This window comes from Sceloporus occidentalis, unplaced genomic scaffold (genome assembly GCF_023333645.1).
Source record: "Sceloporus occidentalis isolate IW3139 unplaced genomic scaffold, rSceOcc1.0.p SCAF_1, whole genome shotgun sequence".
Lineage (NCBI taxonomy): Eukaryota > Metazoa > Chordata > Lepidosauria > Squamata > Phrynosomatidae > Sceloporus > Sceloporus occidentalis.
The window spans coordinates 294,849,703-294,866,489 of NW_028316981.1; the positions used below are offsets into that span (position 1 = coordinate 294,849,703).

The 16,787-nt window shown below is 40.5% G+C and overlaps 1 protein-coding gene across 1 annotated transcript; it reads left to right on the top strand.

Moving 5' to 3' along the window:
* Positions 1-3,960: 3,960 nt before the first annotated feature.
* On the top strand, positions 3,961-14,676 carry LOC149324096 (leukemia inhibitory factor receptor-like). Its single transcript, XM_089486458.1, has 6 exons — positions 3,961-4,045; positions 6,743-6,903; positions 7,408-7,567; positions 11,276-11,557; positions 12,627-12,756; positions 14,514-14,676. The coding sequence occupies exons 1-6, from the start codon at positions 3,961-3,963 to the stop codon at positions 14,674-14,676; spliced, it is 981 nt and encodes a 326-aa protein (XP_089342584.1).
* Positions 14,677-16,787: the final 2,111 nt, after the last annotated feature.

The following is a 16,787-nucleotide window of genomic DNA, read 5'->3' on the forward strand; positions in this document are numbered from 1 at the left end:
TGCTAAATTTTGGAATTAATCATGTTACATTATTTAAAATTGTGGATAAAGCAAGTATTTTAGCAAGATTTGAGTGTGGATAGGAGGGGTTCATGAATTTCATAAGACTCTTTAAAAAAAAAAAGGCTGCTAAGCTATCTGACTTTACAGCTATTAGTTAAAAAGAAGAGATGAATAAAAGCCAATTGGGATGCTTGATGTCATGGGCCAAATTTTATCTAATTTAGAAATTTAATGGGGAGATAAACTACCAAAACTGTATAATTAGAATAAACAAAATTCAGATCAGATAGGACTGATGGGAATTAAAATCCAGCAATTGCTGGATGCACACATTGCCCTTCTCTGATCTAGAAGAATATACCTGAAAGTGAAAGCTTTCTGCTTACCTTTTCATATAACCTGGTAGCACTTTTGGTCTCCCTACAGAGCAGGACAGTCTTATAAACATGCCTTTTGCCAAACTAATTTTTCCAGCATGACAAAAGGTATGCTTATGACTGTCTCCCTTGGGAAGAGAATGGAAATGCTTTGAGGGCATGCAGAGAAGTAAGCAGAAAGTAAGCTTCTCTATTGCTGCATCTTGGTTTACTTTTGTAATGCATCAAGGCTGCTTGACTATGTCTCCAAACAGACAGGCAAAAATAGCTGCCTTGCAGCCGATCCGGGAGCATGGCATGCAGGTGACGCATGCCCCAAGATCAACTGGAAGCTGTGCTGAGGCTGGCTAATGTGGCCCAAAGTTGGCCACAAAGGGAGGGTGAAAAATGGCTCCTTGCCAGTGGTCTGTTTTGGACCATAGTAGCAGCAAGCAGTAAGCTTCAAGACCACAGTGTCTGGTCGCCACAGTCCCGCACTGATCGGGGTTGGTCGGGGCTAGAGCAGCCTCTGGCCACTCTAAGGTACCAGACTGTTTGACCCCTGTGCTAACTTTTGTACTCTAATAAATGCAAAAGTATAAATGAAAAAATATGTTATAGAAAGGGTTATGAGATAATTTGTAGATGGTATCTAGCTCCCTCAAGATTAAACAACCTTTACCCAACAGTGAGCAGTACCTTTTGAAAATGTAGCCAATATTAATCATATTTGAGATGGATGTCTGCTCTCAAATTAGATAGAATTACTGAATATTAGTGTTGGAAGAAAAAAGGCTGTACCTCTGGATTGCCAGCTCTGGCAGGTTCTACTTAAGGTTCAAGAAAAGTCCCAGTGGCAGATAATGGTTACTTAGGGATATATAGACACATAAGTAATTCAATGCACATGGCATCAAAAAGTCAGGGGCTCAGCAGACCGCCATTAAGTGGTGGTGATGTGCCGCCCCTGGAAGCCCTGGTTTATGGATGCGGCAATCACATGCCACGCCACCATGCAACACAAAAAGAAGTCACAAAAAGCATCTTTTTTTTTTGCGCCATGGAAATGGTACCCTTTCTGGTGCCACTGCAGCTTTTCTGTGGCTCTTTGGTGCAGTGTGTCTGCATCCTGTGCCAAAGATGCGGCGTGACACAGCCCTCCGTGCAGTTGGTTGGGCGGTATGATACTGGCATGATGCCTGCTGGGGGTGTGTGGTCACCATGCCTCCACTCTGCTCTCACGCTGATGTTTTTTGCCAGTCTGCTAATAGTGGCAGAAGTGGAGTTGCACAGACAGCATATTCATCTGTGCTTTGTCTTTGCAAGTTATGCTTCTGAACTTGACACTGTAGTTGTGCATCCTATACTTTGGATTGTGGTAGTACATACTGTGCAATAGTACTTCATCATTGGCATGTGACACACAATGTTGCGATTTTGCAGGGGGTTGCATAGTGCTGGCATGGTGTATGTCTATATATCAGTATTTACATGGCTATGCTAAGGGGATGTTGGACTGAAACCTGTGTGTGCCTGCCATCTGAGAACTAGCCTTGGTAATTACAGAGAGGTGAATCACCAGTACATTCATTACTCAGGATGATGAGCTGGCTGTAGCTCATTCATGAACACAATGGAGTGAGATCTGCATCAGTGGAAAAACTACTCAGACCAATGAAAACACAGTTCTTCCTGTACGCTAAACAGATATATTCAAGATCTGCTTGAATGGAAAGTCAACTTGTTAACAGCAGTGCTGATGACCATTTCCTGTAACTGTGTCCTTCTCTAAATTGAGAAGTGTATTTATAGGATTTTAGGTGTAGCCTATTTAGTAAAAATGACACATTTAGTAAAAGTTTGGAAAGACAGGACAGTAGATTTATAGAAAAGCAGTGTTTTTTGTACATTGTGAATATTAGATGTAGCAAATCCATATATGAGTAAACGGAAACCCCAAATAATTAAATTTGTTTTTTATTTATATGTAGGAATAGTTGAAGAGCAAGCATGGAGTAGTGTTTTGAGTATTGGGTCACTGAGAGACCAAGGTTTGAATCCCCGCTCGGCCATGGAAACCAGCTCAGTGATCTTGAATAAGTCACACTCTTTCAGTCTCCGAGAAAGGAAAGGGCAACCTCTGTCTGAACAATTCTGCCAAGATAATCCTGTGATAGGACTGTGTTAGGGTCACTGTAAGTCAGAAATGTTGAAGGCACATAACAACAACAACAACCGTGAATTGTTACATGATTATTAGATTAATGTAAATGAGTATTATGTAATAATTATAATTAAATATTTATGATAAAAGGAAAATGACACTGAAAAATTAACATGTGTAACTGGCAGGAAAATGACATAGAGCAGAATGTTCCTGCTCAGAGTTCCAACCAATCAGCCATTACCTTTTCTAGGAGACTTCAGTTATTCTCATCAGGACCTCACTATTTCTAATAAAGGCAGCATCACTATTTCCCTGTAAAGACGCATGCACTTGCAAAGGAAACAGTTATATGTATTTAATTGTTTCCCTGGGAGGAAATTGAGGAGATAAAGTAGGAGGTAAGAGTGTATTATCATGATGGGCATTGCATCTGAACCTGTAGCAGAGTAGGATGACAGCTAATGAACAAATTGTCCCCAACCCTTTAAAAATGTTCACTTCAATGTGAGAGGTGACAGCTGTCTTTTGCAGAGCTTCTTTCTGCCCACAACAGGATAATACCTTTTGTTTCTGCTAATTCTTTACCTATTTCCTTGTGAGCGAAGCACAACACATAGTATACCCAGCACACGATTTGATCAACCTCAGATCTCCAGAACAGTAAGTCTTTCTACAAATTGTTGTTTAATAATCCATGGGTTTGGAAATGGTCAGATTTGTTTCTCCACAGATTTGGAAATGGTCAGAATTGAAAGAGCTTATTAGCATGTGTCATCACCTGACTTTTCTCTTGTACAATGCTCTGTGGCATTGGGATCCCAAGGGTACCAGGCAATGACTGTGGCACCATGTGAAGGTATATATTTAGTGAATGCACAGGCACTATCTACTGGGACCTTATACCTTTTAAGAACATAAACAAAACACATTGTTTCAAAATGTACAATTTCTTTTCTTGTAATTATTAGAACCCCACTGGTGAGGTGACCAGATCTTCATAGTAAAATCTGAGAGAATGTGGGTAAAACAATTTCCATGGTGTCCACTGGCAATAGCCTATATCTACATCCTGAACCACTTGGGTGACAGTCAAGGTTGGTCCATTTTGATATTTGTTAGTCTTGTTGCCCTCCATTCTGTCTCATATTATGAAATTCTGAATACTTTCACAAGGGCATGAAAAGTACTTTCTTTATTCCACCAAGCAAAAACTTTTTTTATTTACAGAGGCTTCTGGCTTTTAAATTATAATTACAGAAGGATTTTTTAATGGAGTGTGTTATACTTTTATCTTTTTAAACTGTTTTCATATGCTTTTAACTGTTGTAATTTAGTCTTTTCTGTAGAACGGTTATTTCATGTATTTTTAAACATTTGTTTCAAATAGGTTTTAGAGTACTTTAGGTTAACCTGATGTGAGCTGCCTTGGGTCCTATGCTGGTAGAAAGGCAGGATATAATAAATAAATCAAGGAGGCCAAATATTATTTCTTTAAATGAAGATATAAGCAGCTGGAGTGGTAAGGAAGTAATATAAGATAATAGTTATTAACCTTGTGATATGGCTGTGCATACTGCAGTCACTTGCGCACAGTCTTTGAAATTGATATTTGCAATTCTGAAGGGAATTTTGGCTTTGTTAAGGTGAATTTTCTAGATCTTAAAAAATAATTGGAGGATGGAATTAATCTTAAGGACTAAGAAACAAAAATAAAAAAGGAAACCTATTCTCACTCTTTGAAGTGTTTTAAAGGTTTTTACTTTTAGAATATTTAAAAGGTTTTCAGGACTCTGCTTCTCTGGGGGCTTATTCAGACGCCTTTTTTTAAGGGCTACTACATGAATAATCTTATTCATGCATTCTGGGTTTGTTATTCACACCATGGGACTGCATATATGTGCATCTCTGGGAATTTTGTTGCTTACACATGTCAAGCACTTGTATAAAGATGGAGTTGACAGTGCGAACATATTCGAAACACGTTCAAGGCATGCAGAGTTTTATCCTGAGTCTATTCGAATCAGTTATTCACACTGCTGATGATGAGAATCTGTTTTTTTTTAAAAAAAAAAACCTGGGGAAAAACCTTGAAATCGATTTTCCTGGGTTAAGAGAGTTTTTGGCAGCCACCCAAGTTTAACTGGAAGCATTCAAAATGCATGTGAACAATAAAGATTTGATCCAGGCTGATCCTGGATTATTTTCACCATCAGAATAACTTCTGAGTGTAGAAGTCAGGTTGCCCTGCTTATATTTATGGCTTTTTTTTTTTTTTGGGGGGGGTAAAATGTAGAGTTATAAAGCTACTGTTTTTAGAGATTACTTTAGGAGACCAATTGTGTAACTCATTAAAATGGTTTGCCCAAAATGTCATATCATGTAATGCATTATTATAGGTAAAAAGGTAAACAGCTATGCAGCATATACATATATCCAAACTTCCTCTTCTGGTGCTGTTTCACCCTTCTCTTCTGCCTGTCCCAAATCATTACTTTTCCAGTTTGATTCTGGCACTACCGTCTGGCTGGAGGATGGATGGGGATGAGGCACTGGATGCAGAGTTGAATTTCAGGAGACAAAAAGCCTTGCAGAGTAAATGTTGCTGCTGGTTGTTGTAGTTCTCAATTGTTGCAGTTTTAATAACCAGATGACATTTCTGATGGCCCAGACTATTCAGTGACAGTTTCTAGCACCAGAAGCAACATTTTATTCTCTAAGTTCTTCGCTACATCAGGACACAAAAAGCACCTAGGGCTTGGAAGATTATCACATGGAGGCTAACCATTGCTAAAATGTGGCTAAATCGTCCAAAACCCACGATGGTGTGATCACCACTCATGCTTGTTTCCCGTGATTAAATCATCAGGGAGGCATCCCGCTCCTCTCCCGTCATCAAAGCATTTGTGCAGCAGCCATTTTTCCAATAACGGAAGTTACTGTTATTGGCGAAATGGCTGCTGTGAGAATGCATTGATGACAGGAGTGGAGTGGGATGCTTCCCCGATGATTGAATCGCGGAAAACAAGCGCAACTGATGATCAGGCCACCATGGTTTTTGGATGATTTAGCCATGTTTTAGCAATGGTAAACCTCCATGTGATAATCTCTTTGGATGATTCAATCCTTGAACTTCCTGCTCAGTTTCTTGACCACTATTCTTCCTTGATGCTACTGGTTGTGGTGGTGGTGGAAGGGAAGAAGGAATGACATTTCTTTGAAGTTTACTAATGTATTTTAGGCTCCTGTTGCTTTTAAAAAGAAAGCATGCCTATGCCAGGTCTTGCAACATCCATATCCAATAATAAGCAAAGGCACTAAAGAGATGTGAATAATGATTGATCAAGTTGGCCTCCAGAGTCATGAAATCATGAAATGTGAATGATGATTGGCCAACTTGCATACAATGTCACACAGCTTCCTTCTCTTTGCTGACCCCAACTTCTATAGTAAGTTAAAAAAAATCCCAGAGAGTCTGCGTATGGATTCTGCAGCAGCAGCAAGAGGCATCAACCCACAATAAACAAGGAGCTCTGCTGTAAAAGCTCTTGCTTCTTTGCACTTGTCTGAAAGGCTGAAAGACATAGATCTCCTCAGGACATGGGTTTATTTACAACTCCCAGTAATAACAAGCCAACATGGCTACTGGCTCTGATGGTTGAGGAATTCTGAGAATCCAGTAGTCCAGAACTAATGCTCTCCCATGTACCTCTAATAGCTATATGGAAGAAGGAATTTAAGCAGGTGTAGCTAGCCATGCGAACATACTAGACAAAAGAGCATGGTGCCTATTAAGAAAGGTTGGCCTTTGTTTACCTCTTACTTGATACTGGTCTTCTGCCATGGAAATCTGCCCAAGTTTTACTAAGATTTTGGTTCTGAGAAGGAGATTCCCTTCTCTTGGTCCTGAAGTCCTCATCATCTCCTGCATGGAGTTCAAAGATTGAGTGTTCAGTGATCCCACTCAGTCTCTGGAATGTCCTACAAAGGGAAACTAGCTAGTTGTAGCTTGCATGACACATTCTTCCATGGAGCTAAAAGCCCTACATATGGCCTCTGTAACTGAAGATTACTTTGGAGTAACTTGTGATTTCCCAGGAAATTAAGACTTTAAACATCCTGACAAGAAGGAGTTACATGGGTGGGGTGGGAAATTTACCTGGCAAGTATTGGCACTGAACAATATTAAACTGAATTTTTCTCCCCCCCCCCCCCCCAGATATTCTTCCCATTCCACATATTCATAAATTGACTGCTGACTATGTAACTGATAAATTGAAAGTGGAGTGGTATGATGGTGGTTCGGCTTTTCCAAGTGAAACTGATGTCACTTGGGAAATTCAGATCTTGCGTAAAGAGCCAATGGAGGCAGTGGCACTAGTAAGTTGTATCTTTTACTGTTATTTCACTTTTCCTCTCTGTCTGAGTAATTCATGTGGTTTAAAAAGGATGCATAAGGGAAAGAGACAGTATAGTACTTAAGTTCCCAATAGAGGACTTTGGTACTATTTAGCTGAAGCAGGAATCATGGTTTGTCACAAAATCTAGTTTAACTGGCCGCTTTTCGAGGACAACAGTTTACGAAGTTAGTTTATTTCAAAACTGACCTCAGGTCTTAGGCTAGATGAGAAGGAAAACTAAATGCTGCCCTCCAGGATATTCAAAAAGAGGTGGGTGGGCCAAAGAGCCAGGATTACAACCAGTCATTTTTCTTGGGTATATGTTGCTAAACCTTGTTGTATGCAAAGAATGCCAGTGTCCAAAATGGGAAAAAGTAGCCCAATGGTTGATCTTAAACCTGATCTGTCAGTACTAATGTGAAGCTAAAATGGTATGAAACTGCACATTTAAGAACTCATTTGAATGTTTCTCCTCTATTTTTAGGAGACATTCGAAACAACTGTAACAGGTAACAATAATCTTCTGCAATGGGAATGGACATCAGACCTCCCTTTTAACTGCACAACACACTATGTCAGAATTCGCTGTCGTCTTAGTAACAGTGAGGAGTGGAGTGAATGGAGCAAAATGGAAAATATTCCTGGTAAGACAATGCTGTTGAGGGCAAATTTAGGAAATGTTCCTTTTCACAAACATATCACTGATAGCCAATTGTAGGAGGCATAGAGAAAATAATTTCCCAAATGATAGCTTTTATTGACTCTCTGTTTCCTTTTGCTGTTTTATAAGTGGATCTAAGGATATAGAAATAAAGCTTATGATAGAAATAGGAAAGTGTTTTGCTCTGAGGTTGTGCCAATATTAAGGAAGTTTCTAGGTTTTTTCACCAAAATTCTGGAAAGTTTCTGATTCCCTGCCCCCTGCTCCCAAATGGGATAATAAAATGAAAACAGCAGTATTCAGTTTAGGGTCTAAACTTTAGAATGGTCCATCCTCATGAAAGGAGCTGTTGAAGAAGAAGAAGAAAAGGAAACAGAACAGTTATTAATGAAAACTTGAAGGCATTGTTTGGTATTCTATCTAAATGAAGATATAGATGAACCAAGATTACACCAGCAGCCTTCTGACTCATTCTTATTTTTTAAAAACCCAATAGTTGTGAAATCACTATCTTGACAATGAAATAATGCCCAGACAATGAAACAATATCCAGATAACAAATCTTTATTATAACCAAATGTTGAAACTTATTTTTTTCTTGCCACTTTGTAGGCAGAGCTCAATGAAGAAATTAATTTCCAATTCATTTTTTTAACACAAAGATGAGTAGGAAAAATGCAGTTTTAAAGTTCTGTTTACTATTTGTTTGGTGGCGTTCATTCAAGATTCTGTTTTTCCATGAGGTCTTTTCCTGGCAATTGGGCTCACATTTCCTTGAATAAAAACTGCTCAGCTTTTGCTGTGTGCATTCTTTAGTAAAAGGCAAGTGGGAAATTGTGCGGAGATAGTGTGGGAAATAGTGTTGGAACTCTTCTCCCACACCATGAGCTTAGATGAAGAGATACTTGTGAAAGCAATAGCATCACTAGGGCTGGTGCCACTGCAGTGTGGCAACTCATGCTGTCACACTGAAGTGGCCTGGCATCCCCCAGTTAGGCCAATGGTCCTGAAGGAGCAGATTGGGCTGCTGTAGAATAGCACTAGCACTTACATTTCTATAACACTTTATAGTGCTGAGCACTCTCTTAGTGGGGGACCTAAAAGGAGTGTCTATGTGCTGGGTTGTCCTGGTTCATCCACCTTAATCCTGTAGAGGCCTAGGTGCAATTTGGTGATAGTAGAGGCCTCCCAGGGTTTGCCGTGGCATGTCTACAGTGTCACAGTTGGCATCCTTGCCATTTCCAAGAGGGTGGACCAGGTCATTTTCATGATCTTCAGTCTCTAAGAGTCCCAATCAACCAACAGAGAACTGTAGCAATACACTCCACCTCAAAAGACAGATACCCCTCTCTGAGGTGTCACCCAGGGTAGTCCACACTGCCTGCACCCCCCTAGAAATGCCCTCCTGCACGAGGGTTCTGTGTGCACCTCTGCAAGTCCAGCATCATCTCAAGGTGATTCCACACCACATTCTACCTCATAAAAGAATTGGAAACCTTGGACTCCATGCTTGGAGCTTGCTTCCATTCATATAATACTTAACCAGTATGCCAGTGTGGTGTAGTGGGTTTGAGTGTTGGAGTAGGATAGCAGAGTTTGAATCCCTGTTTAACCATGGAAACTCACCTTGGGCAAGTCACACTCTCTCAGCCTTAGAGGAAGGCAAGGACAAACCCCTCTGAACAGATTCTGCCAAGAAACCCCTGTGATAGATTTACCTTAGGTTCACCATAATTTATAAATGACAAAAACAACAACACTCTTGGCTTGTTCCTTTATCTACTATATCTATACTTCACTATTATAGCAGTCTGATGCCACTTTAACTGCAGTTGCCATAACCTATATTTATAGTGCTTAATGGTTCCACTGGATATTCAGATCTCTTCCATTGGCTAGTAGGTGGCCACTTACCATACAGCAGTAAATCACTGCTTTACTGCTCAGCATAGGACCACCTACTGTTCTGTTGGAAGGAATGATAAAGAATTTGGACTATTTCACCTCCAAAACGGACTCACTATAACTAGTGTTTTTCAGGATGGCCATTTTGGAAGTAATAATAATAATAAATAAAATAAAATATTTATTTATATCCCACCTCTTCCGTTTTAGGGATCGAGGTAGGTAACAACAAAGTTTGTACAATATACAACAATAAAAACAACAAGCCCCACAAGACCCCAGCTCAACTCTCCCTCCCAAGTATAAAATTAAACAATAAAACATGGTTAAAAATACATAACAATATGTAGAAATTAATAACAAACCACGAATGAGAAAAATAATAAGAGGAGGGGGATTCAATTGGTTCGGGACATTATCAATCGGGGAAGGCCTGCTGGAAGAGAAAGGTTTTTGTCACCTTTTTGAAAGCCTCAGACGGGGATAATTGGCAAAGCTCTTCCAGCAGGTCATTCCAAGTTTTTGGAGCGGTGACAGAGAAGGACCTCTGGGAGGTCACCGCCAGTCTGGTCTTTCTAGATTGTAAGAGGTTTTTCCCGGGGGATTGGAGTGTACGGGAAGGATTGTATGGGAGGAGGCGTTCCTTCAAGTAGACTGGACCCAGGCCATGTAGGTCTTTATAGGTGATAACCAACACCTTGTACAGTGGTACCCCGGGATACGAATGCGCCAGGATACGAAATTTCCGGGTTACGAAATAAATTTACTTAAAAAAACTGTTCCGCGTTACGAAAGTTTTTTCGGGTTACGAAAAAACTTTTGGTGCTTTTCGGCGCGATTTCGCACCAAAAAGCGGCTTTCGCTATTAGCGCCTATGGGCATTTCGGCTAGCGAAAGTTTCCGGGTTACGAAAAGGGCAGCGGAACGAATTAATTTCGTAACCCGGGGGACCACTGTACTGTGCCCGGAAGCTAATAGGCAGCCAATGTTATGATTTTAAAATAGGTGTAATATGGTTGAACTTGGATTTTCCGGCTACCAGTCTGGCTGCCATGTTTTGTATCAATTAGAGCTTCCAGATGTGGCACAAAGGTTGTCCCATGTAGAGCACATTGTAGAAATCAAGATGAGAAGTTATTAGAGCATGTACGACCGTTTCTACAGTAGGTCCCGCTGCTCCAGGTAGGGATGCAACTGGCGTATCAGCTGAAGCTGATAACAGGCAATCCTGGCTGTCGCATCAATCTGAGAAGACAGTTGAAACGACATATCCAGAAGCACCCCCAAGCTGCGGACACAGTCTTTCAGGGAAAGTGTGATCCCATCTAGAACTGGCGAACTTATCTCCATACCCGGATTGGGGTTACCTATCATGAGTACCTCCATTTTACACTCAGCCCTCCTTATCCACGGATCTTTTATCCATGGATTCAAGCACACACGGCTTGAAAGTATTCCAAAAAAGTATAAATTCCAAATAGCAAACTTTGATTTTGCATTTTATATAAGGGATACCATTTTGCTCTGCCATTATATTTAACAGGACTTGAACCTCCATGGATTTTATTATCCACAGGAAATCCTGGAACCAAACCCCAGTGTATTCCTTCACAGAAACCACCTGTGTTTCGTCATACAGTCCATCATTTGGCTACTTGGTACTTGCTTGGTAATAACTCTCAAAAGATAACATCAAGGAAATTATCCAAATATGCACCTAGTCAGTGGAAAGAGGGAAATGACCAAATGTTGAAGAACTGCTTTCCTCTTGCCTTTTTGATTGCAGGAAAACAATCTGGAATGTATCCTTTAGACAAAGTGGTGGAAGTAGGTTCCGATGTGACTTTCTGCTGCATATGGCAAGAAGGAGAAAGGATGAAAACTTTGAAGTATGGTGGATGTAAAGCTGGGCCCTGCCAGCCTGCCCCTCTCACTAGGTTGAGCGCTGTAATCCACGCAGAAAATGTTGCAGCTTCCCCATCCTCTGGGTTTAACGCATGGTGTATAGCAAACAAGGGCTATTCAAGCCTTGATCCTTCCCTTTATGGAACTGTTTTATTTGTAGGATGTAAGTATGTAGAAATAAGCAGGTGAACAGAAATGTCTGTAGTGATGCTGCCAGTGGCGTCAGTAGGAGGGTGCCAGGTGTGTGGATGGCACCAGGTGACACCCAAAACGGGGGGAGGGTTGACACCACTGCTCCTCAAACATCTGCATTTGGGTGGGAAAGGGCTGTAGCTTTCACTTGTATTTCTTTAAAATGCTGAAGAGATGTGTGAGTGGAGTGAGGCTCTGTGGGAGGAGAAAGGAGAGTCTTCAGGGGTTTGTTGAAAAATAACATTTAAATTTTCAAAATTTTATTTTTTAAAAAACACCCTTTAAACCAAATTTAACCACATGAAATTATGCATACATGAACACATTTATTCTGTGCATATGCTATTTTAATTTAAAGGTATACTTTTAATTTTGCTAGTCGTTTATGCCCCTATTACCATTACTTTCAATGATATATCGGAATTAGAAGTTATGTGTAAATTTATACAAAAAACATTACTAAGGATTCTATATGGGTGTGGTATGGGAGGAGGTCAATGGGGGTGGGTGACACCATGAGTTGTCACACCTAGTGACACCAACCCTTGATGGCTGCAAACTTCCAGAACTGTTTGCACGCCTCCTGTTTGGAAATCAGTGGCTTATTCCAATCCTCTTTGACGTTCAGGCCTAATTTGCACTGGAATTGTTAGCATCATTCATAGCCAATAAATGCCACATTTATTGCTTGTGCATAAATATCTAGCTCACTAGCTGCAATACTTCGTGAGTGTTTCTATTAAAGTTGCACATTGAGGAGTTGCTCTTGGCTTCAAATGACTAGAATACTTTTTCTTCAGGAAGATAGGGTCTAGATTCACCTACTGGGTTCAACTCTAGAACTAGCTGGCCAGTGGAGTTGCATGTTCTTCATACAGCAAGTTTATTTAGCCAGTGCTATAAATGGATTGCCACAATTTATGTATATGCAGAATTTATATATAGAAAGCAATTAGCATGTAAAATGCTTATATTACTTATTTGAAATTGCAGTATAGATTTCAATAAAAAGGTGTATTTTTTTAAAAAAAATGTTACAGACCCACCTGCTGTGCCAGAAAAATTTAATTGTGATGTGCTGAATTCTGAGGAAATAAAATGCCATTGGGATTGGGGAAGATCAACTGGATTGTATGGTGAAAGGGGAACACACTATTTCTTAACTGAACGGTAAGTCTATTTTTAATCTGGAAAATATTTTAAATTCATTAATGGGCAGAGTTACATTTACATTATATTATTGTCAATTTTGTCTGTTACAGAGTCTTGGTATTATTCCTTTGGCATGTTGTTGTAATAGAGTGTATTACCACGGTTATATTCTCCCTAGCTATTTCTTTAGCGTTAAAATCTAACATTTGATTACATCTAGATTAAGATATAGACATATATAGTGTCCAAAGCAAGGGGTGGCTGAAAATGACATTCTGGGGGGTGGGGGTGGATAAGGTAGGGGTGGAGAACACAACCTTGCATGAGCCCTTGTCTGCAACCAGCCGGTCACCATTCAGCCCAATGTGATGAAAAGTTGCATAGATGCATCACATGAGGCTGGGGGAAATTAATGGGGTTAAAATTTCCCCATTGTTTCCTCTTAGGATAAGAGGAGGAGGGAGAGATTATTCCTTAGGCAAGTCAACCCCATCCCATATTTTGTGGGTTGCTGCCCAGACTGGGATGGTTGTGAGCAAATTGAGCGGTTGACTAGTTGGGGCTAAACAACACATTTTTCCCCATGGCATTCTAACAAGGGAGCCAATGCAGTGTGGTGGTCTGAATATTGGACTACAGCAGAGCGGTGTTTGTATTCCCACTCAGCCATGGAAGTCTGCTAGGTGACCTTGGACAAGTCTCACTTTCCAAGCCATAGGGGAAGGCAACAGCAAACTTCTTCTGAATAAATCTTACCAAGAAAACCCTATTATAGGTTTGCCACTGATTAATCAGAGTTGGCCTGAAAGCAAGAACTACAACTTTGATAAAAATTAGCAGAAGTCTCAATTCTGTAATGGGCCAGCTTAAGTCTCATCAGTAAAAGGGCACCATCTCTATCTATCTATCTATCTATCTATCTATCTATCTATCTATCTATCTATCTAATCTCTCAATGTAAATGTTTTTGATAGAACAGATTTCTACCAAATGCCACAAAGATGGTGTGAATGGGGAGTGCAAACAGTGCTACTGTTTCTATGGCTACTGCTTTTTCTGCTCAGGTTTCCATGTGTGCACATTCATGCTCCTGTTGCTGCCTTTCTCCTTGAATTAATCATGTGAGAGGTCCTGCTCAGACATTCCATAGTAAATACAATGATTCAGTGATAAATGATTTAAATCACATAAAGGCATACCTCAGTTACCAGATCCCCTGACAATGAAGCTCCTTTTTACAAAGGTTTTTCCTCCCATAGAGTCTTCTTGGCCTCATCCTTTGACTAGCTAGAAGGTGTTTTGTTTTTAGCAACATCAGCATTGGGAAGTAACAGCCAGGAACACATCTCTTCTATCAATGGAAGTATATATGTGTTTGCATTGAGGGTGGTACGACCAAGAAAAAACAGCCAAAAAGTATTAAGGAGGGAGGCATTTCTGGCATTGCCAATTGTGATAGATTCTTTTTTTCCAGAAGAATTTTATTAATTAAAAGAACATAAAAACATCCACTCTTACATTTACTCTTTGTTTACATATATCCCATGAAAAAAGTCATGTGCGAATTGTCTGAATCTCTGTCCATTCTAATCTTTAGTATTTGTCATGTAGTTGTATCTTCTCTTATTTATTTTATTCTAATTATTTCCAGATGTCAGAAAGTGCGCATATGTTTTAGAAGTGATTAACCAACAGAAGTACTTAAATTTATTCAAGTGAGTGTATACACAATATAGTGTTTAAGTTTTAACCACTTTTCCCCTTTAATTTTACAGATTTTCTGGGAAAAACATTACATGTCTTCAAAATAGAGGCATTCGTATTCCTGCTGAGTGCAGTTTTCCCATTTTGGCCGACCAGACAAAATATGATTTCACACTCGAAGCATACAATCATCTTGGTGATGCCAAAGCTTCTGTTGTAATTGAAACAGATTGAAACTGAACTGAAGAGATATTGTAGAAGCAATGTTCTGTGTAGCTCCACAGAGAATTTGTATATCTTGGATGTTCCATTCAGTGATCAGTCAAACATCTGTGTAACCGAAAAACATTGCCTCTATAAATGTAAGGGCTCAAGTGGTTCTTTCTATTTAAATAAATGACATAGTACTTGTTTGCCCCAATTTGCCAGACCGGAACATGATACTGGGCATACTTCTTTTTGTTTTGAGATCAGCTTAGCAATCATCCTGGAATAAAGTTTATTTTAACACCATTTTTCTGAATGCTTCAACAGAAAACATTATTATATGTAGGACTGAATAAACTTGCTTCAAACCATCACCCAGAAGATGCATCTACACTGTCAAATAATGTGGTTTGACAGCACTTTAACTGCCCTGGCTCCAACCTACATCATCTTGAGATCTGTAGTTTTATGAGGCACCAGCACTGTTTGGCAGAGAAGGATAAAAACCTTGCAGGCCCTGGAGACAAAGGGTTGTAAACTGCAGGAAAGGGAATTTAAATTCCATTAATAACAGAAAAAGAAAGAACAGAGCCATTATGGCCAAAGAGGAAGAAAGGCCTTTACTTACATAGCTATCCCTCCACATTACTGAGAACAAATGTAACAACATCTTGACAAAAGAGCTTATCACATGTATTATTAAACTGGCATACCTCTATCCAGTTTAAGGGTTAATTCAGGTGACACCCTGATCTTATCCCATATTTTCACTGCCAAAGCTACTGCCTGAATACAGCTTGGGCCCATCCCCAGTTGCCGAGCTGCTCCGGTGGCCATTTTCTTAAACCGGAAAACTCTCAGATCCAAAAAGAGTTGGGAGAAGCAGCTCTGCAAGCGGGGATAGCCCCAGGAAATATTCAGGCAACAATTTAGGCAGTAAAAAGTATGTGATACGATCAGGGTGCCGCCCGAATTAACCCTTAAACTGGATACATGCAATAAGCCTCAAAATGTAGACCTATGATTCCAACATCATTGTTTTTCTTCTTTCTCCTGTTTGATTTTTAAACAGCTTTGCCTGATGAAGAAGCCAGTGGACCTTTGAAAGCTTGCATCATGTAATTTGTGCATTTTGATTGGCCAATAAAGGCATCACTGCATTGTGGATTTTGGATGTTATTGAATTTTGCTGTCTGGCCAATGTGGCTCCCCCGGATATGTTTTGTAAGTTAACAGTGTGATGTAGTAGCCAAAAAGTCAATGCAATTATAGGTTCTATCTATCAGAATATAGTGTCCAGACTGAAGGAAGTCATAGTCTATTTTGTTTGGTCAGACATCACCTGGAATACTGTGCCCAGTTCTGGGCACCACTGTTCAGAAAAGATATAGAAAAGTGTAGCATGTTCAGAGAATAGTAACTAGGATGATCAAAGCACTGGGAACCAAGCCCAAGCTTAGGGAGATAGATATGTTTACCTCAGAGAGGAGATGACTTGAAAGTAATATGACAATCATATTGAAATAACTGCTGGGATGTCATCTATAAGAATCATAGGCGGGATACAAACGGGCAGGGGAAGACGTCTTGGAGGTGTATTCTGCTGAATACGGAGCCTCCAGACTGCCCGCCCCGGGGGCGTGGCTCAGGAGATGGGGCTTCCACATGGGGGGTAGTGAAGACGCCTCACCTGGGGGCCGTTTCTGACCCGCAGTTTCCAAACCGCCGCCTCAGAGGACGCTGCAAAGAGAGAGGCAGCTTCCTCACGGGCGGCCAAAAACGGGGCTTTTTTTTTCCTTTGCCGGCTGGCGGATGCTCAGCTGCGCAGCTGCAGCGCTAAGCAGCGGCGGCAGAAAGCCTATGGGCACATTTAAAGTGCCCAAGACCCTTTAAAACTTTTTTCCCCGCTCTGCCCAAGAACAATGGTGGTCTCCTGCCAGCTGGTGATCAGTTGGTGTTGGCATCCTTGTCCGCTTGCACGTTGGTAGTGTCACCAGCATCATGGATGCCTCCTCTCCTTTGGTCCCCGCGCTCCTGCTGAATCTGCAATGCACAGCCACAGCTGTTGCCGCTGCCACCGCTGTCCCCCTGCCATCCCCCATCACCTCCCTTGTACATATGTAAATATTTACAGTTTT

What these genes read in the sequence shown, in the direction of transcription:
- LOC149324096 (XM_089486458.1), top strand. Translation starts at nt 3,961, where the DNA reads ATGCTGGTAGAAAGGCAGGATATAATAAATAAATCAAGGAGGCCAAAT. An exon ending in CAAAATGGAAAATATTCCTG is followed by an intron (nt 7,568 to 11,275) that starts GTAAGACAATGC and finishes TTTTGATTGCAG; the next exon opens with GAAAACAATCTGGAATGTAT. An exon ending in CACTATTTCTTAACTGAACG is followed by an intron (nt 12,757 to 14,513) that starts GTAAGTCTATTT and finishes TTAATTTTACAG; the next exon opens with ATTTTCTGGGAAAAACATTA.